Genomic DNA, 27681 nt, shown 5'->3' with positions numbered 1-27681 from the left:
GCTGGGGCAGCAGTGGGTGCTGCAGCGGTGGGTGCTGCAGGGGTGGGTGCTGGGGCAGCAGTGGGTGCTGCAGGGGTCGGTGCTGGGGCAGGGGTGGGTGCTGGGACAGCAGTGGGTGCTGCAGGGGTGGGTGCTGCAGCGGTGGGTGCTGCAGGGGTGGGTGCTGCAGGGCTGGGTGCTGCAGGGCTGGGTGCTGCAGCGGTGGGTGCTGCATCGGTGGGTGCTGCAGGGGTCGGTGCTGGGGCAGGGCTGGGTGCCCGGCCGCGCCCCCCCGGCCCTGCAGCCCCCCCATTGCAGGAAGGCTGAGGATGGGTCCCGCCACCTTCCTGGGGCTCTGCCTGCTGGGGTGCCTGGTGCTGGCCCCCTCCCTGCCGGGTGAGACCCCCAGACTGTACCCTGAGACCCCAGAATGTGCCCTGAGATCCCAAACTGCACCCTGAGACCCCCAGGCTGCACCCTGAGACCCCACATTGTGCCCTGATCCCCAAAACTGCACCCTGAGACCCCCAGACTGCACCCTGAGATCCCAAACTGCGCCCTGAGATTCCAAACTGCACCCTGAGAGCCCAAAGTGCGCCCTGAGAGCCCAAAGTGCACCCTGAGACCCCAAACTGTGCCCTGAGACTCCCGACTGCACCCCGAGACCCCCCCCGCACCCCGAGACCCTCCTGCCCACACCCTGAGACACCCCACTGTACTCTAACCCTCCAAACTGCACCCGAGAGCCCCAAATTTCACACAGATCCCCCACCCACACTCTGAGACCCCCAAAGTGCCCCCTGCCCACCCTCTGCTTCCCACCCCCATCCCTTTGCCCCAGCCTCAGCCCCCCAAACAGGCCCGGAGGTGCCCTGACCCCCCCCAAAAGCCGCCGCAGCTGGGCTGGGGGGTGACGGTGACACCCCTGTCCCCCCCCAGGGGCTGAGGCCACCAGGTGTCCCCGGGGGTGGCTGTCCTTCGAGGGACACTGCTACGGCTACTTCGGGCAGCAGCTGAGCTGGAGGAGGGCTGAGGTGGGTGCGGGGGGCAATGGGGGGTGCCGGGGGTCCCCCCGACCCCCAGGGCCCCCCTGCAGGCGGCTGTGTCCCCAGGCGTGGTGCCAGGCCACCCGCGGGGGCCACCTGGCGTCGCTGCACAGCCCCGAGGAGCACCGGGCGCTCGCCGCCTTCCTGGCGCGGCGGCCGCGGCGCGGAGAGGACGACGAGGAGGGCGAGAAGGACAGGGACAGGGACAGGGACAGGGACAGGGACAGGGACGAGGGCGTCTGGATCGGGCTGCACCGGCGGGTGGGTGCCTGAGCGAGCTGCGCCTGTCGGTACCTGTCTGCCACACCCCGGTGTCACACCCCGGTGTCACACCCCGGTGTCACACCCCGGTGTCCCCTGCCTGAGCCCTGCCTGTGCGCCCCAACCTGCCCCGAGCCCGCCCTGCCGCTCCTTCGTGTCTCCATGTGCCACCCCGGTGTCTGAGCCCTCCCTGCTCCTGTGTCCCCCTGTCCCCCTGTGTCCCTGTGCTGTCCCCTTGTCCCCCTGTGCTGTGCCCCTGTGCCCCTGTCCCCCTGTGCTGTGCCCCCTGTGCCCCTGTGCCCTCTGTGCTTCCTGTGCCCCTGTGCCCTCTGTGCCCCCTGTGCTGTCCCCCTGTGCCCCTTTGCCACCTGTGCCCCCTGTGCCCCTGTGCCCTCTGTGCCCCTGTGCTGTCCCTGTGCCCCTGTGCCCTCTGTGCCCCTGTCCCCCTGTCCTCCTGTGTCCCTGTCCCCCTGTGCCCCTGTGCCCCCTGTGCCCCTGTGCCCCTGTCCCCCTGTGTCCCTGTCCCCCTGTGCCCCTGTGCCCCTGTCCCCCTGTCCCACCTGTCCCCCTGTGCCCCTGTGCCCCTGTGCCCCTGTCCCACCTGTGTCCCTGTGTCCCTGTGTCCCTGTCACAGCGCCAGGGCTGGCTCTGGGCTGACGGGTCCCCGCGGCACTACTGGGCCTGGGAGGGGGACGATGGCCCCAAGGGACATCCCTGCATCGCCCTGGAGGACTCGGCAGGTGAGGGGGGCACTGGGACCCAGGGCTGGGGACAATGGCCTGGGGACAATGGCCTGGGGACAATGGCCTGGGGACAGCCCTGTGCCACACTGGGGGACTCAGCTGGTGAGGGGACCCAAGGGTTGGGGTGCCAGGGAGGGTCAGGGAGGGACAGGGCAGGACAGGGGGGTCAGGAGGTGTCAGGGAGGGACTGGGGTGTTGGGGGCTCCGGGGCTGTCAGAGTGTCCCGTGTGTCCCCTGTCCCAGCCCTGGCTCGTGTCCCCGCAGGGTTCATGGCCTGGGAGGGCGAGGCCTGTGGCGAGCGCAAACCCTTCATCTGCAAATACCCGGCCTAGGGGCGCCAGGACCCCTGCGCAGCCCCCCGACTTTGGGGCCTGACCCCCACCCTGCATCCTGCCCCCGAACCCCATCCCAGACCCCAATCCCTGCTCCCAACCCCGCCCCTGCTGTGCTGCCCCCCAAATCCCACCCCCCAATTCCACCTCCTGTCCCCCAAATCCCCATCCCAGAGCCCAATCCCTGCTCCCAGTCCTGCCCCAAATCCCACCTCCTGCCCCTGACACCCCACACTCTGTGCCCCAAACCCTGTGTCCTGCCCCCCAGATCCCAGCCCCTTGACCACCCCCAAACCCCAGCCCCCAAGTCCCACCCCCAGCCCCCCCAACCTTTGGTTCTCTGCCCCCCAGCCCCACGTCCTGCCCCCATCCCAAACCCTGCCCCCCAATCCCCTCCTCCCCCAAACCCCTGTCCCGCACCCCAATTCCCACCCCCCGCCCCCCCTACACGGAGACCCCCCAATAAAGTGACCGAAGCACCGGGATGTCCCCGTGTCCCTTTGCTGTGTCTGCGCCCCACGGGTGACACCAACGGGGGACGGGGACCCTCGGTTCCCCATGGGAGATGGATGGGGGGCATGACCGGAGGTGTCCCCAGGACAGAGGTGTCCCCCAGGGAAGGGTTGTCCCCAAGGCAGCCCCCTGGGGTCTCAGCCAGTTTCTGTGTCCCCATGTCCCCCCATGTCCTTGTGTCCCCCTGTCCTCCTGTGTCCCCCATATTCCCATGTCCCCACATCCCCTGTGTCCCCCCTGTCCCCATGTCCCCTGTCACCCCTTCACCCTCTCCCTGTGTCCCCGTGCTCTTCCCATGTCCCCCCCTATGTCCCCATGTCCCCCACGTGTCATTCACATCCAGGTCTCCCTGTTCCCCTGTCCCCCACTGTCCCCATGTCCCCTTCCATGTCCCCTCCTGTCCCCCTGTCCTTGTGTTCCTGTGTCTCCATGTCCCTCCTGTCCTCTCCACGAGGTCTGGGTGGGGGGGGTCATATATGGGCTTCTGGGGGTTCAGATATAGGATCCAAGGGGTGCATCCATGGGGTGCCAGGGGTGTACCCATGGGGTGTATTTTTGGGGTGTACCCATTGGGATGTACCCATGGGGTGTATTTTTGGGGTGTACCCATTAGGATGTACCTATGGGTTGTATTTTTAGGGTGTACTTATGGGCTGTATTTTTGGGGTGTACTCATTGGGACGTACCCATGGGGTGTATTTTTGGGGTGTACTCATTGGGATGTGTCCATGGGGGGCGCCGGGGTTTATCCATGGGGTGTATTTTTGGGGTGTACCCATGGGGTGTATTTTTGAGGTGTATTTTTGGGGTGTACTTATTAGGATGTACCTATGGGTTGTATTTTTGGGATGTACCCATTGGGGTGTACCCATGGGGTGTATTTTTGAGGTGTATTTTTGGGGTGTACTCATTGGGATGTACCCATGAGTGTATTTTTGGGGTCTACCCATTGGGATGTATCCATGGGGTGTATTTTTGGGGTGTACCCATTAGGATGTACCCATGGGGTGTATTTTTGGGGTGTACCCATGGGGTGTATTTTTGGGGTGTACTCATTGGGATGTACCCATGAGGTGTATTTTTGGGGTGTATTTTTGGGATGTATCCATGGGATGTATTTTTGGGGTGTACCCATGAGGTGTGTTTTTGGGGTGTACCCATCGGGATGTACCCATGGGGGTGCCGGGGTTTATGCATGGGGCTCCCAGCGTTCCTTCCCGGCGCTGTCACTGTTGTCACCGCGGGGTGCTGAGCGCGCAGGAGGGCAAAGCGCTGGAACCCCGGGGCCGTTGTGACACCACGGCCACCCCGCCGCCGCCCGCGGCCCCGCAGAGTCCCTTGTCACCAGGGCGCCGCTGCCACCAACACGGCCATCCCCGCATGCCGGCGCCGCTGCGCTCGCCCCGGGCAGCCCCGCCGGGGGTACCCGCGCCTGCCCCCGAGGCCTCCGGCCGGGGGCCCGAGCCTGAAGCGGAGACGCCCCCAGCGGAACCCCCCATGCCGAACGACGCCCGGGTGGGCCCCTGGAGACCCCACCGGCCCCGGGGGCCCACCTCGGCCGCGTACGGCAGCCCCGGGCCCAAGTACGGGATCCCCGGCTGCATCGGTGAGTGCGGGGCCGCGGGGCCCGCGGGGGACGGGAGCCGGGGGGGCCGAGTCCCACGGAGCCCCTGCCCGCCCCCAGGCAAAGACCAGCGCGACCCCTCCGGCCGCCGAGCCCCCGCCTACACCTTCGGGATGAGGCTGGAGGCCCCCGAGGAGCCGCGCTCCCCCGGGCCCCAGTACCTGGTGCCCCCCGGCTGCACCGCCCGCGGCCCGGAGCGCGGCCCCGCCTTCACCATGAGCGGCCGCCCCCGAGAGCGCCGGGCCAGCGACACACCCGGGCCAGGTGGGTGAGAGTGAGTGGGTGAGTGAGTGTGAGTGAGTGAGTGAGTGAGTGAGTGAGTGAGTGAGTGAGTGAGTGAGTGAGTGAGTGAGTGACGGACTGACTGACTGACGGACTGACTGACAGACTGAGTGAGTGAGTGAGTGACTGACTGACTGACTGACGGACTGACGGACTGAGTGACTGACGGACAGACGGACTGAGTGACTGAGTGACTGACTGACGGACGGACTGACTGACTGACTGACGGACAGACGGACGGACTGAGTGACTGACGGACTGACTGACTGACAGGCTGACGGACTGAGTGACTGGCTGACGGACGGAATGACTGACTGACAGACGGACTGACTGACTGACTGACGGACTGACGGACTGAGTGACTGACGGACTGAGTGAGTGACTGACTGACTGACTGACTGACTGACTGACTGACTGATTGACTGACTGACGGACTGACTGACTGACGGACTGACGGACTGAGTGACTGACTGACGGACGGAGTGACTGACTGACTGACTGACTGACTGACTGACTGACTGACGGACTGACGGACTGACTGACAGAGTGAGTGAGTGACTGACTGACGGACTGACGGACGGAGTGACTGACTGACTGACTGACGGACGGACTGACGGACTGACTGACTGACGGACTGGGTGAGGGGCCGCAGCCCCGCGCGGTGCCGCAGCTGACGGGGCTGACCCCGCTGTCCCCTTGCAGCGCATTATTCCCCGGAGCAGGCAACCAGGGTGACGCTGCCCTCGGCCCCCGCCTGCTCCGTGAGGTCCCGCAGCCGCCCGGACAAACCCCAGCAGACGCCAGGTGAGACAGGGAGGGGGGCGGGACGGGACCCCCGCGTCCCCCGGGCTGGGACCCCGTCATACCCCTGGGGCTGGGCTGGGGCCCCCAACATCCCCCCTGGGCTGGGATCCCCATCACTCCCCCTGTGTTGGACTGGGCTGGGATCCCCATCATTCCCTGTGTGTCGGCCTGCACTGGGATCCCCATCATTCCCTGTGTGTTGGGCTGGGCTGGGATCCCCATCATTCCCCCTGTGTTGGACTGGGCTGGGATCCCCATCATTCCCCCTGTGTTGGACTGGGATCCCCATCATTCCCTGTGTGTTGGACTGCACTGGGATCCCCATCATTCCCCCTGTGTTGGACTGGGATCCCCATCATTCCCCCTGTGTTGGACTGCACTGGGATCCCCATCATTCCCCCTGGGCCGGACTGGGCTGGGATCCCCATCATTCCCCCTGGGCCGGACTGGGCTGGGATCCCCATCATTCCCCCTGTGTTGGACTGCACTGGGATCCCCATCATTCCCCCTGGGCCGGACTGGGCTGGGATCCCCATCATTCCCCCTGGGCCGGACTGGGCTGGGATCCCCATCATTCCCCCTGGGCCAGACTGCTCTGGGATCCCCATCATTCCCTGTGTGTTGGGCTGGGCTGGGATCCCCATCATTCCCCGTGTGTTGGGCTGGGCTGGGACCCCCTCATCTCCTCTGGGCTGGGCCCCCCATCTCCTCCTCCTCGGGCTGGGATCCCCCATCCCCCCGAGCCAGACTGGGCTCCCCGACATTCCCTGGTTGGTCTGACCCGCCCAGCGCCCCGGGGCTGAGCCTTCCCTCCCAGGCCGTGGGAGGGTGAAGCCCCGTGTCCCCCTGAGCCATGTCCCCTCCCCAGGCCCTGCCACCTACCAGCTGCCACCCGTGGTGGGCCCCCGCCTGGTGCACAAGACATCGACCCCCCAATACACCATGACAGGACGAGGCCACAGCATCTTCGACAACGATAAAAAGGTGGGGGCTGGGAGGGCCGGGGGCCTGGGGGGGCAGGGGGCTGGGGGGGCAGGTGCAAAGGGACTGGGGTGCTGGGGGACTGGGATCTGGGGTATCAGCATCCCGGGGAGGTGGGGTACCTGGAGTGTGGGGTGCCAGGGGTCTGTGGGGTTGGGGTACCATGGAGTCTGGAGTGCCACGACTGCGGGGGGCTGAGTGTGGGGTGCAGGGGCTCGGGGTACCAAGGGTGTGGTGTCCAGGGGGTGACGTGACCCGCCCCTGTCCCCGCAGACCCCAGGACCCAACAATTACTGCACTGTGGACACCAACCTGTACATGGCACGGGCGCCCCGCTGCACCATAGTGGGGCGGACCCGCTCCCGCCTGACCTCCAACACGCCCAGCCCCAGCGACTACTACCCCAAGCCGGTGAGCGGGGACGGGGACAGGGACAGGGCTGGGGGACAGGGACCCACAGCCTGTCACCTTCACATCGCCCCTGTCTTCCCGCAGGACCGCAAACAAGGACAGACCTTCGGTGTGCGCCACTCGGAATCCGTGGTCCCCGTGATGGACTTGCAGCTGTAGGAGAGCGGGGACGTGGGTGACGCTGTCAGCCTGTGACAAACACGAACCACAGCAGCACTCGCTCGCTCTCCTTCTGTCCCGCTGCGTCGCACGGGGACCGGGGGCTCCCCTAAAGCCACACTTGGCCCATCCCGAGGGAGACCCTGGCAAGGCCACGGAGAGGGACCCCATGGTGGGGTGGGACGTGCCAGGGGTGAGGGATGTGCTGCCAACCCCCTCCCTGCTCCAGTCCCATCCCATCCCACCCAGCACCTCGGGGCACGGGGGGCTCTGGAGACACGGAACAGGGAGGGAACGTGCACACCAACGCCGCGCCCCGAGGACTCCCCCCACTCTGTGGGAGCTCTGGGATGGGGGGGATCCCTGGCAGGGCATCACCTGCGAGCGTCCAGGGTGAATGAGGGACCCGGGGGCCACCCCTCGTGTCACCCCCCGTGTCACCCCCGTGTCACCCCCCGCCGCGGCCTCTCCCGTGCCCCGCTCGTTACCCCGGGCTCAGAGTCCACGGCCGGAGCCGCCTCGCCGCCCGCGGGCAGCGGGCACCGGGCACGGGGCCAGGCCGGGCACGGGGCCAGGCCGGGCAGCGGGCAGGTCCCGGCAGCGCCGGGGCAGGCGCGGCCCTGCGGGCTCGGGGTGGCGGCTCTGAGCAACCGGGGCGCGGCCGTGCGGGCTCAGGTGCCATCGGCGCCACTTCGGGCTGTGACCGCTGCCACATCGCAGTGCCGGCCGTCCCAAAGCGGGGTGCCCGCTGTCCGGGGCAGGGATGGACGCCCCGACCCCTCTGCCGACCCTGATCCGCAAGAAGCGGGACGGGGAGCGCCTGGAGGACGCCGAGATCCGGAGCTTCGTGCGCGGCGTCACCGAGGGCACCGCGCAGCAGGGACAGATCGGTGCGGGCGGGAGGGACGCGGGGACAGCCCGGGAGCGGAGCGAGAGGGCAGCGGAGGGAGCGTGAGGGGCGGCACAGCCGGGAATGCGCCGATGGGACGGGGACGGGGTGGGGAGCGCGGGCAGAGCCGGGGGGACATGGCCAGGGGAGTGACACGGGCACAGGGGAGTGACACGGGCACAGGGGACACCGGGCCAGCGGGCGGCCCCAGCAGCGGGAGGGACAGCAAGGGAAACCCCGGGATGTGCCAGGGGGTCCTGGGCAGGGGACACGGCTGGGGGACCACCCTGGGAGGACAAGAGAGGGACCCCGGGACATAGCAGGGGGTCCTGGGCTGGGGACATATCTGGGGGGGAGAGAGGGGGACCCCAGGACGCGGCAGAGGGACACGGCCAGGGGATGTGGGTGTGTGGGGGTCCTGGGGAGGGCACTGCGGTGGCCCCGCGTGTCCCCGGGTGCCACGCAGATGGCATCTGGCTGCGGGGCACGGGTCAGGCTGGGGACAGGGGAGGGGACCGGAGAGGTGACATGCGGCCGGCCGCTGTCACCGCAGGGGCCATGCTGATGGCCATCCGGCTGCGGGGCATGGACGCGGGTGAGACGCTGGCCCTGACCCGGGCCATGGCCAGCTCTGGCCGGACGCTGGCCTGGCCGCCCGCCTGGCACGGGCTGGTGGTGGACAAGCACTCCACCGGTGGCGTTGGGGACAAGGTCAGCCTGGCCCTGGCCCCCGCGCTGGCCGCCTGCGGCTGCAAGGTGAGGGGGACCCGGGGATGGGGCGGGGACGGGGAGGTCCCCGAGCCGCATCTGTGCCTACCTGTGCCCCTCCCCAGGTGCCCATGATCAGCGGGCGCGGGCTGGGCCACACCGGGGGCACCCTGGACAAGCTGGAGGCCATTCCCGGGTTCCGTGTGTCCCAGAGCCCCGAGGAGGTGACGGACGGGGACACCACGGGCACCCTCACACCCTGCAGGAACCGGGCTCGGGGGCACCGGGCCGCCAGAGGGCTGGGGGTGACAATGGGGTGATGATGGGGTCCCACTGGGGCACCCGTCCATGGGGTGTGGGGTGCCAGTGGGGCGTCCATGGGATCCAAAGAGGGGGTGGATGCCATGGGGTACAGATGGGGTACGGGTGCCAACAGGTTGTGGGTTCTCACGGGGTCCCAAAAGGTGCAGGAGAAGATGGGGAGTGCCCTTGGGGTGTCCGTGGGTTGTGTGGGTGTCCCTGGGGTGTCCGTGCTGTGTCCGTGCTGTGTCCGTGGGGTGTCCCTGGGGTGTCCGTGGGGTGTCCCTGGGGTGTCCATGGGGTGTCCCTGGGGTGTCCATGGTGGGGTGTCCGTGGGGTCCCACCGCACACCGGCTCCCGCAGATGCAGCACATCCTGGCGCGGGTGGGCTGCTGCATCGTGGGGCAGAGCGCGGAGCTGGTGCCCGCGGACCGGGTGCTCTACGGGCTGCGCGACGTCACGGCCACGGTGGACAGCCTGCCGCTCATCACCGGTACGGGCACGGGGCCGCGGGGCCGCGCGGGAGGGGCGCGGGAGGGGCGCAGGCAGGCGGTGACGCCCCCGCCCGCCCGGCCGGCCCAGCCTCCATCCTCAGCAAGAAGGCGGCGGAGCGGCTCTCGGCGCTGGTGCTCGATGTGAAGTTCGGGGAGGCGGCTCTGTACCCCACCCAGGAGAGCGCGCGGGAGCTGGCGCGGAGCCTGGTGAGACCCCGGGGACCCCCGGGACCCCTGCCCGGCTGCCCTGCCCGCCGTCCCCTCCCGCTGTCCCCGTCCTCTGTGCCCGCCTGCTGTCCCGGGCCGTTCCCGCTGTCCCTGTCCTCTGTGCCCGCTGTCCCGGGCCATTCCCGCTGTCCCTGTCCTCTGTGCCCGCCTGCTGTCCCGGGCCGTTCCCGCTGTCCCTGTCCTCTGTGCCTGCTGTCCCGGGCCGTTCCCGCTGTCCCCGTCCTCTGTGCCTGCTGTCCCGGGCCATTCCCGCTGTCCCTGTCCTCTGTGCCTGCTGTCCCGGGCCGTTCCCGCTGTCCCCGTCCTCTGTGCCTGCTGTCCCGGGCCATTCCCGCTGTCCCTGCTCCTGTCCCTGTCCGCTGTTCCTGTCCTTGCTCCTGTTCCTGACCCTGCCCGTTGCCCCTGTCCCTGGCTGTCCGTGTCCTCACGTGTCCCGTTCCTGCCCACACTGCCTGCTGTCCCTGTCCCTGCCTGCTGTTCCTTGACCCTGTCTGTTCTTCCTACTGCCCCTGTCCCTGTCCCCACGTGTCCCCACCCCTGCCCTGTCTCTATCCCTGCCCACTGTCCCCGCTCCTGTCCCTATCCCTCCTTGTTCCCTATCCCTGTCCCTGTCCCTGCCCACTGTCCCCTCCTGTTGTCCCGGTCCCTGTCCATCCCTATCCCTGTCCGCTGTCCCTGTCCTTTCCCGCTGTCCCCGCCCGCTGTCCCCACCACCCCACGCGTGTCCCCGCGCAGGTGGAGGTGGGCGCACACCTGGGCATCCGCACGGCGGCCCTGCTGAGCCGCATGGAGCAGCCGCTGGGCCGCGCCGTGGGCAACGCGCTGGAGGTGCTGGAGGCGCTGCAGTGCCTGGAGGGGGGCGGCCCCCCCGACCTGCGACACCTGGTCACGGCTCTGGGTCAGTGGGTGACACGGGGGGACACGGGGGGACAAGGGAGGAGGCGGCCTGCGACACCTGGGTCACGGCTCTGGGTCAGTGGGTGACACGGGGGGACACGGGGGGACACGGGGAGACAAGGGAGGGGGCAGCCTGCGACACCTGGGTCACGGCTCTGGGTCAGTGGGTGACACGGGAGGGGGCGACCTGCGACACCTGGGTCACTGCCCTGGGTCAGTGGGTGACACGGGGGGACACGGGGGAGCCAGGGTCTGCACACACGGGTCCTGTGTCCAGTCCCAATCCTGGGGTCCCCCTCACACTCTCTGTCCCCTCATGGGGTCCCTGTCCCACTATCCTTGCCCTGGCCCCTCATCCCCGTCCCGAGCGGGGCTGGGGGCGCAGAGAGGCAGTGGGGCAGGGTTTGGGGGCTCCCCAGGAGTGGGGGTCCCTGTGGGGGTCCCAGCCCGTGTCCCGTTTGGGGTGCAGGCGGGGTGCTGCTGTGGCAGTGCGGGATGGCCGCGGGGGCCGAGCAGGGCCGTGAGCGCCTGGCCCGGGCTCTGGACGATGGCTCGGCCCTGGGCACGTTCGAGGCCATGCTGGGGGCGCAGGGGGTGCCCCCCGACACCGCCCGGGGCCTCTGTGCCGGGACCCCCGCCCAGCGCCGCCAGCTCCTGGGCGAGGCCAAGGTCTGCGAGGAGCTGCCCGCGCTGCAGGAAGGTCAGAGGGGACCCCAGCCCAAATCCTGCACCCCAAACTCCCCACCCTCTCCTCACCCCGTGCCCCTTCAGGGGCTGAGGGTCCCCCCCATTCCCACTGCCCCCGTCCCTCGCCATCCCCTCGCCCCTGCCCGGGATGGTCAAGACTCCCCTGGATTATTGCCCCCACCCTGAGAGCCCTCATCTGCAGCCCCCTGCCCCCCATCCTCTGTGCTTGGGGGTGCCCAAACCCCCCTGCCCCACACACTGTTCCTCGAGGGTCCCTGGTTCCCAGTCCCGTGTTCTGGGGGTCCTCACCTGTGCCCCTGCCCCCCATCCCTGGGCAGTTCCTGATCCCTGGGGGATGCCATATCCTGACCTGCCCGGGCTGAGGTCTCCCCATCATGTCCCTGTCTCCTCCCCTCCATGTCCCTGTCCCCCTCCATGTCCCTGTTCCTCCTCCATGTTCCTGTCCCCTCTCCATGTCCCTGTCCCCCCATGTCCCTGACCCTCCTCCATGTCCCTGTCCTCCCCCCATGTCCCTGTCCCCCTCCATGTCCCTGTCCCCCTCCATGTCCCTGTCCCCCCTCCATGTCCCTGTCTCCCCCAATGTCCCTGTCCCCCTCATGTCCCTGTCCCCCCCCAATGTCCCTGTCCCCCTCCATGTCCCTGTCTCCCCTTCATATCCCTAGCCCCCCGCCATGTCCCTGTCTCCCCCAATGTCCCTGTCCCCCCATGTCCCTGTCCTCCTCCCATGTCCCTGTCCCCTCTCCATGTCCCTGTCCCCCCCCATGTCCCTGTCCTCCCCCCATGTCCCTGTCCTCCCCCCATGTCCCTGTCCCCCCCCATGTCCCTGTCCTCCCCCCATGTCCCTGTCCTCCCCCCATGTCCCTGTCCCCTCTCCATGTCCCTGTCCCCCCCATGTCCCTGTCCTCCCATGTCCCTGTCCCCCCCATGTCCCTGTCCCCCTCCATGTCCCTGTCCCCTCTCCATGTCCCTGTCCCCCCCATGTCCCTGTCTCCCCCAATGTCCCTGTCCCCCTCATGTCCCTGTCCCCCTCCATGTCCCTGTCCCCTCTCCATGTCCCTGTCCCCTCTCCATGTCCCTGACCCCCACCCCCTTTGCCCAGGCTGGGTGCAGCAGGTGCGGGCGCTGCCCCTGGCGCGGGTCCTGCACCGCCTGGGCGCGGGTCGGTCGCGGGCCGGGGACCCCGTGAACCCCCGCGTGGGCGCCGAGCTGCTGGTGGGCACCGGGCAGCACCTGCGGGCAGGTGAGGGCGGCTCCCTGGAACCTCCATCGCCGCCGTGTGCCCCACGGGCATCCGCGTGTCTCCCTTCCCTCAGGCGAGCCCTGGCTGGGGTGCACTCGGGTTCGGGGGGATATCTGGGGGATCAGAGCCCCCCGATAACCCCTCTGTGCCCCCCGGTTGGGGAGGATATCTGGGGGATCAGAGCCCCCGATAACCCCTCTGTGCCCCCGGTTGGGGAGGATATGGGCGGAACAGAGCCCCCCGATGACCCCTCTGTGCCCCCCGGTTGGGGAGGATATGGGGGGATCAGAGCCCCCCGATGACCCCTCTGTGCCCCCGGGGTGGGGAGGATATCTGGGGGATCAGAGCCCCCCGATAACCCCTCTGTGCCCCCGGGTTGGGGAGGATATCTGGGGGATCAGAGCCCCCCGATAACCCCTCTGTGCCCCCGGGTTGGGGAGGATATGGGGGGATCAGAGCCCCCGATAACCCCTCTGTGCCCCCGGGTTGGGGAGGATATCTGGGGGATCAGAGCCCCCCGATAACCCCTCTGTGCACCCCGGTTGGGGAGGATATGGGGGGATCAGAGCCCCCCAATGACCCCTCTGTGCACCCCGGTTGGGGAGGATATGGGGGGATCAGAGCCCCCCAATGACCCCTCTGTGCCCCCGGGTTGGGGAGGATATGGGGGGATCAGAGCCCCCGATAACCCCTCTGTGCCCCCGGGTTGGGGAGGATATGGGGGGATCAGAGCCCCCCGATAACCCCTCTGTGCCCCCCGGGTTGGGGAGGATATGGGGGGATCAGAGCCCCCCGATAACCCCTCTGTGCCATCGGGTTGGGGAGGATATGGGCGGAACAGAGCCCCCGATAACCCCTCTGTGCACCCCGGTTGGGGAGGATATATGGGGGGATCAGAGCCCCCCGATAATCCCTCTGTGCCCCCGGTTGGGGAGGATATGGGGGGATCAGAGCCCCCGATAACCCCTCTGTGCCCCCGGGTTGGGGAGGATATCTGGGGGATCAGAGCCCCCGATAACCCCTCTGTGCCCCCCGGTTGGGGAGGATATGGGGGGATCAGAGCCCCCCGATAACCCCTCTGTGCCCCCGGGTTGGGGAGGATATGGGCGGATCAGAGCCCCCGATAACCCCTCTGTGCCCCCGGTTGGGGAGGATATGGGGGGATCAGAGCCCCCGATAACCCCTCTGTGCCCCCGGTTGGGGAGGATATGGGGGGATCAGAGCCCCCCGATAACCCCTCTGTGCACCCCGGTTGGGGAGGATATCTGGGGGATCAGAGCCCCCCGATAACCCCTCTGTGCCCCCGGTTGGGGAAGATATCTGGGAGGATCAGAGCCCCCGATAACCCCTCCGTGTCCCTCTCCCTCAGGCGAGCCCTGGCTGCGGGTGCACCATGAGGGCACCCTGGGCGCGGAGGGCCGGCGCGAGCTGCAGGACGCGCTGTGCCTCGGCCCGGAGCCCCCCCGGGACCCGCCGCCGCTGGTGGCCGAGACCATCGTGCCCTCGGGAGCCCTGCCCGGGCCATGCCGGGACTCGCAATAAACCGCGATGATCGCGATGTCGGGGCCATGTCGCGATTCACACACACACCCACCCACGAGTCTGAGGGCTGCGGCGCGGGGCGGTGGCGCCACCTCGTGGGTGAAGGGGGGAGTGCACGAGGGCCCGGTCACGCCCCTCACATTGGCCACGCCCCTCCCGTTTGACCACGCCCCGCCCACTTAGGCAGCGCAATCTACAGTCCGGTCACGCCCCTCATATTGACCACGCCCTTTCATTTTGGCTACGCCCCGCCCACATCGGGCACGCACCTTATAGACCACGCCTCATTCCGCCGTGGCCCCGCCCCCTCCCACCGTGGCTCCGCCTCCTCCCGGTATTTCCGGTTCCGCCGGCAGCGGCGCGGGTGCTCCGGGCGGGACCGGCGGTGGACGGGGCGCGGGTGGAGGCCAGAGGTCAGCGGGGACTGCACATCTCGGGTGGAGGGAGGGCACCGGGAGCGGGGAATGAGGGGCCAGAGGGCGTTCGAGGGGCAGAGCGGGGGCCCGGGAGTAGCAGCCATCGGGATGGGGTCCCGAGGGCAGCAGGACGTGGGGTCAGGGCGCATTTGGGCTGGGGGTCCAAGGGCACGACGGGGGCAGGGGGTATTTGGGGGGCAGGGTTGGAGTCCAAGGGGATCAGGAGTGGTAGGATGGGGAGTCAGGGGGCATTTGGGTTGGAGGGCTGGGGGTCCAAGAGCAGCAGGGCACGGGGGGCAGGGTTGGGGTCCAAGGGGTGGGATAAGGGGCCAGGGGGCATTTGGGGGACAGGGTGGAAGCTCCAAGAGCAGCAGGATACCGGGTGGGGGGGCAGGGGGCATTTGGGGGAAAAAGTGGAGGGTCTAAGAACATCAGAAGGGGTGGGATGAGGGGTCAGGGGATATTTGGGGGACAGAGTTGGGGTCCAAGGGCATCGGGAGGAATGGGATAAGGGGTTGGGAGGCATTTGGAGAACAGGGTTGGGGTCCAAGGGGTGGGATAAGGGGTCAGGGGGCATTTGGAAGACAGCATGGGGGCTCCAAGAGCAGCAGGATATTGAGTGGGGGGTTCAAGACCGTCAGGTGGAGTGGATTGAGAGGTCAGGGGACATTCAGGGGACAGGGTTGGGGTCCAGGAGCATCAGGAGGAGTGGGATGAGAGGTCAGGGGACATTTGGGGAGCAGACTGGGGGCTCCAAGAGCAGCAGCGTATTGAGTAGGGGGGCAGGATGCATTTGGGAGAAAGAGTAGGCATCAAGGAGCATCAGGAGAGGTGAAATGAGGAGTCAGAGGGCATTTGGGGGACAGGGTTGGGGTCAAACCCACCACGGGGCGGGGACCCCGGGGCAGCTCCCCGTGTCCCCTGACCCCCCCTCGCCTCTCCGCACAGCCCCAGCGATGCTGCGGTCCCTGCGCCCCATCCCGCGGCTGTGCCCGCGGCTGTGCCCCCCGGGGCCGCGGCAGCCCCGGCGCCGCCTGGCCGCGCCCCCCGGCGCCGCGGGGCTCCCGCTGCGGCAGCGGCTGTGTGTGGCGGGCGCGGTGGCGGGCGCGGCGGCGGCGGGCTGGCTGTACGTGCGGCAGCAGAAGGAGCGGCAGCAGCGCTCCCGCCGCCTCCAGCAGCTCCGCCGGCTGGCGCTGGGCCAGGGCGACTTCCAGCTGCAGGACACGTCGGGGGCGGCGCGGAGCAAGGCGGATTTCCTGGGCCGCTGGGTGCTGCTCTACTTCGGCTTCACGCACTGCCCGGACGTGTGTCCCGAGGAGCTGGAGAAGCTGAGCCGCGCCGTGGAGCTGCTGGAGCGCGACCCGGCGCTGCCCCCGCTGCAGCCGCTCTTTGTCACCGTGGACCCCGAGCGCGACGACGCGGCGGCGCTGGCGCGGTACCTGCGGGACTTCCACCCGCGCCTGCAGGGCCTCACCGGCACCCCCGAGCAGGTGCGGGCCGCCGCCAACGCCTTCCGCGTCTACGTCAGCGCCGGGCCCCGCGACGACGACGGGGATTACGTGGTGGATCACTCGGTGCTCACGTTCCTCGTGGATCCCGACGGCGTTTTCCGGGACTGCTACGGCCGCTCCCGCACGGCCGAGGAGGTGGCGCGCAGCGTCAGGGGACACATGGACGCCTACGAGCCGCTGCCCCCCGCGGGAGGGCAATAAACGGCCGTGACCCCCACCCCCCGAGTGGGGTCTGTCGTGATTTGGGAAATGGGGGAGGGACTGATGGCAACCCCCAGTGTGTCCCATGGGAGGGACAGAGCCCACAGCCTCTGAGGAGTGTCACATGGCAGGGGAGAGACACTTGACAGCCCCCAGGGGCATCCTGTGGGAGGGACAGAGCCCACACCTTGGAGGGGTGGCACATGGAGGGGGACATCTGACACCTGCAGTGTCCCCCAGGTGTGTTCTGTGGGAGGGACAGAGCCCACACCCTGCAGGGGTGGCACATGGAGGGGGACATCTGACACCTGCAGTGTCCCCCAGGTGTGTTCTGTGGGAGGGACAGAACCCATACCCTGCAGGAGTGTCACATGGCAGAGCGGGGACAGCTGACAGCCCCCAGCTGTGTCCCATGGGAGGGACAGAGCCCTGACAGCCTGCAGGGGTGGCACATGGCAGAGAGGGGACACCTGACAGCCCCCAGTGTCCCCAGGAATGGTCTGGGATGAGGGAAGTTTTGCGTGGGCAGGTGGAGTGACCCCCAGGTGTGTCTTGTGAGGGGGAGAACGTGGGTGAGCAGGCGGAGGGACCCCCACCAGCCCCACTGCCCCCCAGCAGTGTCACATGCTGGGGAGGGACCCCTGCAGCCCCCCGGGAGCGTCCCATGGGGCAGGGGGCTCTGCATAGGTGAGTGAAGTGACCCCTCCCCAAAGGGAGACCAAAGGTAGGTGGGCAGAGGGACCCCCCAGGCCCGTCCCCACGGCTGGGGGTCCCTGTGCAGGTGACTGAAGGGACCCCCCCCCAAATCCCAGTGCAGCTGTATCCTGTAACCCCCCCATGCCCATTACACCCCCCCAGGGAAGAGGCCTCTCCTTAGCAAAGGGGGGGGGGGGTTTATTGGGGGCCAGGGTCTCTCTGGGAGGGCAGCTGGAAGTGCTGGAACCTCTCGTGCGCCGGGCGGGCCGAGAGCAGCCGCAGCCGCGCCGTGTCCAGCGCCGCCTCCAGCCCCGGCTCCTGCGCCAGCTCCACCTCCGCGTCGTTGGCCTGGGGAGGGGACAGAGGGTGGCAGGGGGGTCCTGGCACACCCAGCGACCCCCCAGGGAGCCTCCAAAGCCTTACCAGCTGCAGCGAGGCCAGCAGGTAGCGGCACACCTCGAACGGGGCCTGCCCGGCCACCAGGCTGGCCAGAGAGTGCCACCGGCCCAGCTCCGCGCAGCGCTCGGTCAGTGCCAGCCCGTAGGCGCGGACATCGAAGGGGACACGGCTCTCCTGGGGGACAGCAAGGGGACAGGGAGTGTCACCAGTCAGTGCCAGCCCATAGGCATAGACATGGAATGGGACACAGCTCTCCTGGGGGACAGGGAGTGTCACCAGTCAGTGCCAGCCCGTAGGCACGGACATCAAAGGGGACACGGCTCTCCTGGGGGACAGGGAGGGGACAGGGAGTGTCACCAGTCAGTGCCAGCCCGTAGGCATGGACATGGAATGGGACACGGCTCTCCTGGGGGACAGGGAGTGTCACTGGTCAGTGCCAGCCCGTAGGCATGGACATGGAATGGGACACGGCTCTCCTGGGGGACAGAGAGTGTCACTGGTCAGTGCCAGCCCCTATCCATGGACATCGAAGGGGACACGGCTCTCCTGGGGGACACGGAGGGGACAGGGAGTGTCACCAGTCAGTGCCAGCCCGTAGGCATGGACATGGAATGGGACACGGCTCTCCTGGGGGACAGAGAGTGTCACTGGTCAGTGCCAGCCCCTATCCATGGACATGGAATGGGACACGGCTCTCCTGGGGGACAGCAAGGGGACAGGGAGTGTCACCAGTCAGTGCCAGCCCGTAGGCACGGACATCGAAGGGGACACGGCTCTCCTGGGGGACAGGGAGTGTCACTGGTCAGTGCCAGCCCCTATCCATGGACCTGGAATGGGACACGGCTCTCCTGGGGGACAGGGAGGGGACAGGGAGGGTCACTGGTCAGTGCCAGCCCGTAGGCTCAGACGTGGAACAGGGCACAGGACTCCTGCAGGTATGAGGGGACAGGGGTGGGCAGGGGGCTCAGGGGTGGAGAGAGAGGGGCAGGGGGTGCTCACGTGTGGGCAGGGGGCTCTGGGTGTGGGCAGGGAAGGGCAGAGGGCTCAGAGTGGGTGGGTACTGGGTGTTCGGGGTGAGCAGGGCAGTGCCAGCCCCCTGCCCAGCCGGGCAGTGCCCCCCAGGTGCCAGCCCGGCCCGGGTCCGTGCCTGCTCCTGCAGCAGCGGCTCCATGCGCTCCTCCCACTGCCGGATGCGCTGCGACAGCTCCGTCTCCTGCGCGAACTTCTGCGAGCTGGCCATGAACAGCTCCTGGGGACAGGGACAGCAATGGGGACACGTCCGAGCCTCCTGGGGACACCCTGACCCTCTGGAGTCACCCCCGGGTCCCCACACCAGCACCTACCACGTTCCTGCGCACCAGCTCCTCGTAGCCAGGTTCGGGGGGGTCTGTGGGAAAAAGGGTCACCAGAGTGGGGGACAGCACCCTGCCACCCCCCTGGGAGGGACAGGGACCCTCAGGGACAGATGGGCCAGGGAACTGGGGAGGGAAGGGTCAGCAGCTCACCCAGGTTTCCTTCCTCCAGCTCCTCTGGTGCCTCAGGCTCCATGTCCTCGTGCTCCACAAAATCATCATCATCCCCATCTGCCAGGATGGGGACACTACTCAGTGTCCCCTGAGACCCCCTCAGTGCCCCCTGAGACCCCCCCCAACCTTCTAGGACCCCCCCCCAGACCCCCAGGAAGGAAAGAAAGGCTCCCCAGGCTGGGGGGATTTGGGGTTTTGGGTTCCAGCACCTGCCCCTTCATCACTGTCGGCACCACGCTCCTGGTCCAGCTCTGGCTCCGGCTCCCTCAGCAGCTCCTGGGGGGAGGAACAGCCCTGAGCCCCCCTGAGCACCCCCAGAGCATGGCAAGGGGATGCTGGAGCCCCCCAGCCTCCCAGTTTAGCCCACACCCCGCTCACCCCCCGGCTCCGGAGCTTCCTGTGCGCCGCCAGCCGCTCCTTGAACTGCCGCCAGTACAGCACCTCCAGGTCTGCAGGGGTTGGGAGCAGGGATTTGGGATGGCCCCTCTGCACCCCCCCAAAGCAGAACCCTCCCAGGCCCTTCCCCTTTGCAGGAGCTGCTGTCCATTCCCCCCAGTTTTGGGGTGTCCTTCCCCTCCATGCACTCCCCACTGCAGGATCCAGTCCCTGGTGTCCCCCCCGGGTTTTGGGTGTCCTTCCCCTCCATGCCCTCCCCACTGCAGGATCCAGTCCCTGGTGTCCCCCCCGGGTTTTGGGTGTCCTTCCTCTCCATGCCCTCCCCACTGCAGGATCCAGTCCCTGGTGTCCCCCCAGGTTTTGGGTGTCCTTCCCCTCCATGCCCTCCCCACTGCAGGATCCAGTCCCTGGTGTCCCCCCAGTTTTGGGATGTCCTTCCCCTCCTTCTACCCCACTGCAGGATCCAGTCCCTGGTGTCCATTCCCCCCAGTTTTGGGTGTCCTTCCCCTCCATGCCCTCCCCACTGCAGGATCCAGTCCCTGCTGTCCATTCCCCCCTCAGTTTTGGGTGTCCTTCCCCTCCATGCCCTCCCCACTGCAGGATCCAGTCCCTGGTGTCCCCAAGGACAGGGAATGTGTCCCTGCCCTTGTCCCCTCACCTGCAAAGGTGGGGCCCTTCCTCCTGCTTTTCCGTCCCTCTGTGACGTTGTTGTCTGGGGCGAGCAGATCAGGAACAATCATTGGATGGAAATTCCATGGATTTATCCAAGTTGGAAAAGCCCTCTGAGCCCATCAAGTCCCCCCCCAGCACTGCCAAGGCCACCCCTGCCCATGTCCCCAAGTGCCACATGCACAGGACTGTTAAATCCTTCTGTTAAAGATTTTTAAATCCTTTTGGATCCCAATCCCACAGAAATCACTCACAGGCTGCAGAGAACCATCTCGTGAAATCCTGGAGCTTCCTCGGGCTCCTCCTCTTCCTCTTGCCTCCAACCACGTCATCCAGGCCGTGTGGCACCAGGAAGGGCCTCCCTGCAGGTGACACAGGTGACACCGGGTGTGCTGCCACCACCAGGGGCTGGGAAGGGGCCCCTCTGGATGTCGTGGGGCTGGAATGACCCAGTGTGGGGACAGGGACATTTGAGGATGTCCAGTGTGGCTGGGAGTGACCCCCTGTGGGGCTGGGAAGGACCTGCCATGGGGATGGGGACGTGGGGCTGGGAATGTCCCTCCATGAGGTGGGAATGTCCCCCTGTGGGACTGGGAATGTCCCCCTGTGGGACTGGGAAGGACCTGCCATGGGGATGGGGATGTGGGGCTGGGAATGTCCCTCCATGAGGTGGGAATGTCCCCCTGTGGGAGCAGGAGTACCCCACTATGGGACTGGGGACACTGAGGGACACATAGCCAAGAATGACCCTCCCATGGGACTGGGAAGGATCCACCATGGAGCTGGGAATATGAGGGATATGGGGCTGGGAATGACCTTCCATGAGCTGGGAATGTCCCCCTGTGGGACTGGGAAGAACCCACCATGGGGCTGGGAAGAACCCACTGTGGGGCTGGGGACACTGAGGGGCAGGTGACCAGGGATGACCCACCACAGGCTGTGCTGTCCCTGCTCCCCTGGAGCTGCCCAGTTTCCCCCAAAATACCTTTCCTGAAGGGCTTCTCCTCGGAGTCTCCAAAAGGGTCGAGGCTCTGCCACGGATTGGGCTCCTCCTGGCACAGGGGTGAGCATGGGCAGGGGCTCTGGGGCATCCCAGATTTGGGATCTCCCTGGCTCAGATTTGGGATCTCCCTGGCTCCAGGCCCCCCTTACCTTGCTGAGGGCTTTGGGGTCGTGGCTTGGGGCTCTCTCCCGCAGGACGTACCCCCGGGTCCGGGGCGTGCTCTGGGGGACACGGAGAGGGGCAGTGAGGGACTGGGGGGCAGGGAAGGGCTGGGCTGGGGGGATCCAGGGCTCCAGGAAAGGAGCAAGGGGATCCAGGGAAGGAGCACAAGGCTCTGGGGAAGGAGTGAGGGGATCCAGGGAAGGAGCACAGGCAGCCCCCCAAGCCCCTGCCCCACACAGACCCTCTGAGCCACGATGTGTTCGTTAGGGACCGGGGTCACTTCCATGTCAGCCCCCAGGGGGGCCCCGGGAACGTCGTCATCCTCAGGTCCTGCATCATCTGGAGGGGTGGGAATGGGCAGAGGCTGGAGAAGCTTCCAGAACCCCCCATTCCCACCCTGTCTGCCAAGGAATGCCCCCAGGAGCTTCTCCTGCCAGGGCAGGAGCAGGGAATGCTGCAGTTGGTACGTTGGAAAATCCCCCAGAGCCCAAATCCAAGCTTTTCCAGCACTGCCAGGGCCACCACTGCCCATGTCCCCAAGTGCCACATCCACAGGGATGTTAAACCCCTCCAGGGACAGGGACCTCACCCCTGTGCCAGGGCTGCACGGCCCTTTCCAGGAGGAAATTCCCCAAAATCCAGCCTGAGGCCGTTCCCTCTCCTCCTGTCCCTGTTCCCTGGGAGCCGAGCCCAGTCCTGACTGTCCCCTCCTGTCAGGGATGAATTCACCCCTCACCCTCCTCTGCAGCCTCCTGGACGGACAGAGGGACCCCAGGACACCCTGGCAGGTGCCACCCCTCACCTGCCTCCTCGCAGAAGCTCAGTGCCCTCACCAGGGCCGTGCTCGGATGCTCCGCGGGGCTGGATCCCGGAGCCGCTGCTGGGGACAGCGACAGTGAGTCCTGGCAGGGACAGCGACAGCGACACAGGCACCCCAGAGCCCCCAGTACCTGTGGCTGTCCCCAGGCGCTGCTCAAGCTGCGGGTGGGTGGGGGAGAGCCCGGCCAGCTCCAGCAGGAAGGCGCCCGAGGCGTGGGGGGTGGAGGTGTTCATGCGGAAATCCCTGCGGCTGGCCAGCACCTCGCCGCGCCGGCTGCGGGGACACGGCACGACACTGTCCCCAACCACGGCCCCTGGGCACATCCCCGGAGCGGCCTGCTCCTCCACAGATCCCAGCAGGAACTGCGTGCGTGTGCTGAGGGACCCCGGCTGGAGCAGGGGAGGGGACACGGGACAATGCCACCCAGGGGAGGGGACACGGGACAATTCTACCCAGGGGAGGGGACACGGGACAATTCTACCCAGGGGAAGGGACACGGGACAATTCTACCCAGGGGAGGGGACACGGGACAATGCCACCCAGGGGAGGGGACACGGGAGAATTCTACCCAGGGGAGGGGACAAGGGACAATCTCACCAGGGACTGGAGCAGGGGAGGGGACACGGGACAATGCCACCCAGGGGAGGGGACACGGGACAATGCCACCCAGGGGAGGGGACACGGGAGAATTCTACCCAGGGGAAGGGACAAGGGAGAATTCTACCCAGGGGAGGGGACACGGGACAATGCCACCCAGGGGAGGGGACACGGGACAATTCTACCCAGGGGAGGGGACACGGGACAATGCCACCCAGGGGAGGGGATGTGGGACAATGCCACCAGGGACTGGAGCAGGGGAGGGGATGTGGGACAATCCCACCCAGGGGAGGGGATGTGGGACAATCCCACCCAGGGGAGGGGACATGGGACAATTCCACCAGGGGAAGGGACACAGGACAATCCCACCCAGGGGAGGGGACATGGGACAATTCCACCAGGGGAAGGGACACAGGACAATGCCACCGGGGACTGGAGCAGGGGCGGGGACACAGGACAATCCCACCCATGGATCCTGACTGGAGCAGGGGAGGGGACATGGGACAATCCCACCAGGGAGGGGACGCAGGACAATCCCACCCATGGATCCCGACTGGAGCAGGGGAGGGGACATGGGACAATCATATCCAGGGACTGGAGCAGGGGAGGGGACACAGGACAATCCCACCAGGGGAGGGGACACGGGACAATCCCAGGAGTGGCACCTCAGGAGGGGGTTTTCCTTCTTCTCCCCCTCTTCCGGGGGCACCAGGGACATTGGGGTGAGGGGAACGATGCTCACGGCCTGGAAAGGGACAGGGAGGTGGCACAGAGCCTGGGAAAGGTGTCATTGTCCCCAGGGCCACCACCCCAGCTGGATGGCCCCAGGATTCACCTGGGAAAATGGTGCCGTGGAGGGGAGGAAAGAAGGGAAAAAGGAAAGGATAAAAAGCGGGATAAAAGGAAGAAAAGAAGGAAAAAGGAGAGGGAAAGGAAGGGAGAAAAGGAGGGGGAAGAGAGGGACAAAAGGAAGAAAATGAGGAAAAAGGATAGAGGAAAGGGAGGGATAAAAACAGGGATAAGAGGGAGAAAAGGAGGGGGAAAGGGAAGGATAAAAAGAAGGAATATAGGGAAAAAGGAAGGAGAAAAGGAGGAAGGAGGGATAAACAGAGGAATAAAAGAAGGGAAAGGAGAACTAAAAGGAGGCATAAAATGCAACTGGTTTCTCTTACGGCAGGCTGCTGATCCCTCCTCATGTCCACGCTGGCCTGGCTGGTTTCTGGGATGTCATCCAGGGACAGGAACTGCAGGAAAGCCCCCCCAGTGTCACCCCAGCTGGCAGGGACACCAGGGGACCCTCCTGGAGCAGGACAGGGAGCACAGAGCCCGCCTCACCTCCTCCTCCTTCTCCGTGAAGGTGGCGTCGGCATCGCGGCCGTCGGGGCCCAGGGAAGTGGGGAGCTTCTCCCTCCTAGGGAAAAATGGGCTCAGGATCCAGGGAATGGTGGCCAAGGGTCCCTCCAGCCCTGCTGTGGCCCCTCCAGGTGGGAAAATCCCCCAAAAAATAACAGGGTTTTCCCTCTCGTTCGTGTCAGTGTGGAAGTCCAAAGGAGCTGGCAGCACATTCCGAAGGGATTTTCCTTTTGGAAAAGGCTCCCTCAGGCTCCTTTGGGCTCCTGAATCCCCATGAACCAGAAGGAAAACCAGCCCTGGCTTTGTGTGTTATCCCTGTGATGACATTCCTAAGCCTGGGATGCACCTCCCAGGGCAGGGATGGGAGTGGGGATGGCCCAGGACAGACCCAGGGCAGGGATTCTGCAGGACAAATTCTCCTCTGGGAAGGGAAAATTCTCCTCTGGGAAGGGAAATTTCCCCCTGGGAAGGGAAAATCCCACTCACTTTTTCTTGGAGATGCAGTCCAGTGTCTGGCAGACCAGCATGTACAGGTGTTCCACCTGGAAAACAGCACCTGGAGCTGGAAAAGGGGGGAGCAGCTCCTGGGAAAGCCCTTCCACCCAAGGGACTCCCCCTCTCCCATCACGGGGGTCAATTCCCTGGGGTTTGCTGCTCTTTTCCCTTTTTTCAGCCATTCCACGGCCCGACTGGGGGAAATCCCTGGAATTGGAGCAGCCTGGGACAGTGGGAGGTGTCCCTGCCCATGGTGGCACTGGATGGGCTCAGAGGTCCCTTCCCAGCCAAACCATTCCAGGAATTTGTGGTCCAAAAGCTCCAACATGCCACAATTTTGTGACAAAATAGGATTTTATATCCCACCCTGGAGAACAGCAAAATTCCTGCTGTTCCCTGGGGCTGCCAACACCTACAAAGGGATCCAGTTTCGGAAGGATGAGCTGAGATTAACAATCAATGACTTGAAGCCAGGGGGAATTGTGGGGTGACCGCAGGGACTCGGGGTGGCTCAGGATCATGGGATGGGATGGGATGGGATGGGATGGGATGGGATGGGATGGGATGGGATGGGATGGGATGCTCACCTTCCTGCTGTAGATGCAGGCAGAGCCCTGGATCAGCAGCGCTGCCTCCATGAAGTTCATGGTGGTTTTGCCATTGTCGAAGGAAATGCAGATCTGGTCCAGCTGGGAGGGGCAGGGCAGGGTTTGGGTTTAGCTTTTACAGAGGTGTTTGAAAAGGTTTTATTCTCTAATCAGTCTCAACGAAGGGTGAGATATAAAAGATTTAAAACTCAGCACTGTTCTACTAAAAGCTAACTTATTTTCTGGTTACAACACCTTGTAAATATTTTTCACCCTATTAGCTTCTGCCACACAATATTGCTGTTAATTCTAACACTGACCACTTGCAATTAATTATGTTAATTCTAATATTGCTGTTAATTCTAACTGATCATTTCTATTTTTCCTCCATGTGGTCTTGCTACCATGCATCTTTCCCAGTTTTAATTCTCTAAGATTAAGTTTTTTATTAAAACTTAATTAAATTAAATTTTTTTTTCCTTTAAAATTCTTTTGCAAGGCCATATTTTGAAACTCGTTCCTACTTCAATCTCTCTCCCAACAATGTCATTTCTATTTTATGGCTTTAAGTCAGCACACCTTGTTTCAGTGTTTGCATACAGAGGTATAAAACTGTGAGAGCTTTCTGTGAGGTTTCGGGAATTCTTTATACATCTGTTCCTCACAGGCAGGAGGAGAGGATGAGCCTGGCAGGGTCTGGGGTGCCACAGGGATGAGGGGAGGTGGCAGAGAGCCTGGGAAAGGTGTCATTGTCCCCAAGGCCACCACCCCAGCTGGATGACCCTGGGATTCACCTGGGAAAATTCACCTGGCCATGGAGGGGAGAAAAGGAGGGATAAAAATAGGGAGAAAATGAAAAAGGAGAGAGGAAAGGAGGGGGAAAGAGAGGGATAGAAGGAAGAAAAAGAGGGATAAAAAAAGGGATAAAAGGAAGAAAAAGGAGACAGGAAAGGAGGGGGAAAGGGAGGGAGAAAAGGAAAAAAAGGGAGAAAAAGAGAGAAAAGGAGGGATAAAAAGAGGGGGAAAGAGACAGAGGAGTAAAAGGAAGAAAAGAAGGGATAAAAAGAGAGAGAAAAGAAGGAGAGGGATAAAATGAAGAAAAGGAAGACAAAAAGGAGAGAGAAAAAGAGGGATAAAAATAGAGAGAAAAAGAGCAGGAAAGAGAGGGATAAAAGGAAGAAGATGAAGAAAAAGGAGAAAGAAGAGGAGGGGCAGGGGACACGAGGGTGACCCTGTTACCTCCTCCAGGTACTCCCCGAGCTGGGCAGCCACGTCCACCTCCCAGTTCTTGGTGAGGTCCCGGATGGGCTGCAGCAGGTGCAGGAAGCGGGAATCCACCTCTTCCATGGTGGGATCCCCCTTGCAGACACCCCAAAAGCGGCCTGGGAGCTCCCCGCCCTGGAGGAGGGTCCCTCAGGGAATGAGTGTCCTGGGCTGCAGGGCAGGGGACAGCTCCAGGGGAAGCTCTGCAGGAATCACAGCTCGGCTGGGTGGGAACGGGGACACAGCTCAGGCAACGGGGAATTGTTTGGGCTGGAAGATCCCCACCCCAATCCCAACAGCAATCCCGATCCCGACACTCAGATCCAACCCCACTGCCAAGCCCAGTCCCGATCCTGACCCTGATCGTGATCCCAACCCCAATCCTGACCCTGACCCCAACCCCAGTCCCAGCCCTGGCCCCGATTCTCACTCTGACCGTGATCCCAATCCTGACCTGATCCTGACCCTAACTTCAGTCCCAACCCTGACCCCGACCTCAAACTCAATCCCAATCCCAATCTGGAACCCAGTCCCAGCCCTGATCCCGCTCCCCACCCTGATTCTCACCCCAATCCCATCCCCTATCCCAACCTTCACCTGACCCTGACCCCAATTCCCATCCTTAACTCTGCCCTGGTCCCGAGCCCAACCTCAATTCCAATCCCGACCCCAATTCCCATCCTAATCCCTACCCCAACTGCACTCTCAACCTCGATCCCGACTGTGATCCCAATCCCAATCCTGGTCCCCATCCCGACCTCAATCTCCACTGTGATCCCGACCTGATCCCGGTCCCCATCCAAACCTCGATCCCGACCGTGATTCCGATCCCAATCCCGGTCCCGCTCCCCATCCAAACCTCGATCCCGACCGTGATTCCGATCCCAATCCCGGTCCCCGTACCCATTCAAAGCTCAGTCCCGATCCTGATCCCGGTCCCGATTCAAACCTCAATCCCGACCGGCATTCCGACCCCGATCCCATCCCGGTCCCCATTCAAACCTCAATCCCGACCCTGATCCCGGTCCCGCTCCCCATCCAAACCTCGATCCCGATCGTGATTCTGATCCAGATCCCAATCACGGTCTCGATCCCGACCTGATCCCGGTCCCCATTCAAACCTCGGTCCTGACCGTGATCCCGATCTCAGTCCCGGTCCCCATTCAAACCTCAATCCCGATCGTGATCCCGGTCCCGGTCCCCATCCAGATCCCGATCCCGATCCAAACCTTGATCCCGATCCCGGTCCCCATACAAACCCTGACCCCGATCCCGGTCCCGGTCCCCATACAAACCCCGATCCCGCCGTGTCCCCACTGCCCGCCCCTCACCAGCCCCACCTCGTCCCCCGATCGCCGCCGCCATTTTCGTCCTTCCCGCGCTCCGCGACGCACCCCGCGCGCCGATGACGTCACGGCATCGCTGACGTCAGCGCCGCGCGCCGCC

At 65.3% G+C, this 27681-nt stretch overlaps 5 protein-coding genes across 5 annotated transcripts; 4 read left to right on the top strand and 1 right to left on the bottom strand.

Moving 5' to 3' along the window:
- The first annotated feature begins 282 nt into the window (after nucleotides 1-282).
- Nucleotides 283-1298, top strand: LOC129046699 (dromaiocalcin-1-like). The gene is made up of 3 exons (XM_054514827.1): nucleotides 283-375; nucleotides 919-1013; nucleotides 1092-1298. The coding sequence occupies exons 1-3, from the start codon at nucleotides 309-311 to the stop codon at nucleotides 1296-1298; spliced, it is 369 nt and encodes a 122-aa protein (XP_054370802.1). The 5' UTR covers nucleotides 283-308.
- Nucleotides 1299-4371: 3073 nt separating this feature from the next.
- On the top strand, nucleotides 4372-7135 carry ODF3B (outer dense fiber of sperm tails 3B). The gene is made up of 6 exons (XM_054514899.1): nucleotides 4372-4480; nucleotides 4559-4762; nucleotides 5483-5584; nucleotides 6453-6568; nucleotides 6839-6976; nucleotides 7061-7135. The coding sequence occupies exons 1-6, from the start codon at nucleotides 4372-4374 to the stop codon at nucleotides 7133-7135; spliced, it is 744 nt and encodes a 247-aa protein (XP_054370874.1).
- Nucleotides 7136-7898: 763 nt separating this feature from the next.
- TYMP (thymidine phosphorylase) lies at nucleotides 7899-14141 on the top strand. Its single transcript, XM_036400492.2, has 9 exons — nucleotides 7899-8025; nucleotides 8578-8780; nucleotides 8858-8956; nucleotides 9396-9525; nucleotides 9615-9733; nucleotides 10490-10652; nucleotides 11121-11351; nucleotides 12459-12599; nucleotides 13969-14141. Exons 1-9 carry the CDS (start codon nucleotides 7899-7901, stop codon nucleotides 14139-14141), a joined length of 1386 nt encoding a protein of 461 aa, XP_036256385.2.
- A 6-nt stretch (nucleotides 14142-14147) lies between these two features.
- LOC118697678 (protein SCO2 homolog, mitochondrial) lies at nucleotides 14148-16285 on the top strand. The gene is made up of 3 exons (XM_036400493.2): nucleotides 14148-14158; nucleotides 14325-14554; nucleotides 15506-16285. Exons 1-3 carry the CDS (start codon nucleotides 14148-14150, stop codon nucleotides 16267-16269), a joined length of 1005 nt encoding a protein of 334 aa, XP_036256386.1. The 3' UTR covers nucleotides 16270-16285.
- Nucleotides 16286-17162: 877 nt separating this feature from the next.
- NCAPH2 (non-SMC condensin II complex subunit H2) lies at nucleotides 17163-27622 on the bottom strand. Its single transcript, XM_054514881.1, has 21 exons — nucleotides 27576-27622; nucleotides 26212-26458; nucleotides 24973-25074; nucleotides 24377-24432; nucleotides 23873-23948; nucleotides 23710-23781; nucleotides 23203-23282; nucleotides 22071-22213; nucleotides 21923-21997; nucleotides 21362-21459; nucleotides 21108-21179; nucleotides 20941-21007; nucleotides 20210-20317; nucleotides 19945-19998; nucleotides 19269-19339; nucleotides 19100-19166; nucleotides 18870-18947; nucleotides 18708-18751; nucleotides 18512-18613; nucleotides 17389-17538; nucleotides 17163-17313 (listed from the first exon to the last, which is right to left on the bottom strand). The coding sequence occupies exons 2-21, from the start codon at nucleotides 26317-26319 to the stop codon at nucleotides 17164-17166; spliced, it is 1773 nt and encodes a 590-aa protein (XP_054370856.1). The 5' UTR covers nucleotides 26320-26458; nucleotides 27576-27622; the 3' UTR covers nucleotide 17163.
- Between the last annotated feature and the right edge of the window lie 59 nt (nucleotides 27623-27681).

Source organism: Molothrus ater, chromosome 5 (genome assembly GCF_012460135.2).
Source record: "Molothrus ater isolate BHLD 08-10-18 breed brown headed cowbird chromosome 5, BPBGC_Mater_1.1, whole genome shotgun sequence".
Classification (NCBI taxonomy): Eukaryota; Metazoa; Chordata; class Aves; order Passeriformes; family Icteridae; genus Molothrus; species Molothrus ater.
Note: the sequence above shows the minus strand (reverse complement) of the source record. Positions and strands in the feature narration are given on the sequence as shown.

Excerpts from the sequence above, each read along its gene's own strand:
- LOC129046699 (XM_054514827.1), top strand. The coding sequence starts at position 309 with ATGGGTCCCGCCACCTTCCTGGGGCTCTGCCTGCTGGGGTGCCTGGTG. Across the intron at positions 376-918 it reads GCTGGCCCCCTCCCTGCCGG|GGGCTGAGGCCACCAGGTGT; the intron begins GTGAGACCCCCA and ends GTCCCCCCCCAG. Across the intron at positions 1,014-1,091 it reads TGAGCTGGAGGAGGGCTGAG|GCGTGGTGCCAGGCCACCCG; the intron begins GTGGGTGCGGGG and ends CTGTGTCCCCAG.
- ODF3B (XM_054514899.1), top strand. The coding sequence starts at position 4,372 with ATGCCGAACGACGCCCGGGTGGGCCCCTGGAGACCCCACCGGCCCCGG. Across the intron at positions 4,763-5,482 it reads CAGCGACACACCCGGGCCAG|CGCATTATTCCCCGGAGCAG; the intron begins GTGGGTGAGAGT and ends GTCCCCTTGCAG. Across the intron at positions 5,585-6,452 it reads CAAACCCCAGCAGACGCCAG|GCCCTGCCACCTACCAGCTG; the intron begins GTGAGACAGGGA and ends TCCCCTCCCCAG.
- TYMP (XM_036400492.2), top strand. The coding sequence starts at position 7,899 with ATGGACGCCCCGACCCCTCTGCCGACCCTGATCCGCAAGAAGCGGGAC. Across the intron at positions 8,957-9,395 it reads TGTCCCAGAGCCCCGAGGAG|ATGCAGCACATCCTGGCGCG; the intron begins GTGACGGACGGG and ends CGGCTCCCGCAG. Across the intron at positions 9,734-10,489 it reads GGGAGCTGGCGCGGAGCCTG|GTGGAGGTGGGCGCACACCT; the intron begins GTGAGACCCCGG and ends GTCCCCGCGCAG.
- LOC118697678 (XM_036400493.2), top strand. Across the intron at positions 14,555-15,505 it reads GGCGCGGGTGGAGGCCAGAG|CCCCAGCGATGCTGCGGTCC; the intron begins GTCAGCGGGGAC and ends CTCTCCGCACAG.
- NCAPH2 (XM_054514881.1), bottom strand. The coding sequence starts at position 26,319 with ATGGAAGAGGTGGATTCCCGCTTCCTGCACCTGCTGCAGCCCATCCGG. Across the intron at positions 19,999-20,209 it reads GAGATGGTTCTCTGCAGCCT|ACAACAACGTCACAGAGGGA; the intron begins GTGAGTGATTTC and ends TGCTCGCCCCAG. Across the intron at positions 17,539-18,511 it reads AGCCGCTGCTGCAGGAGCAG|GAGAGCCGTGTCCCCTTCGA; the intron begins GCACGGACCCGG and ends GCTGTCCCCCAG.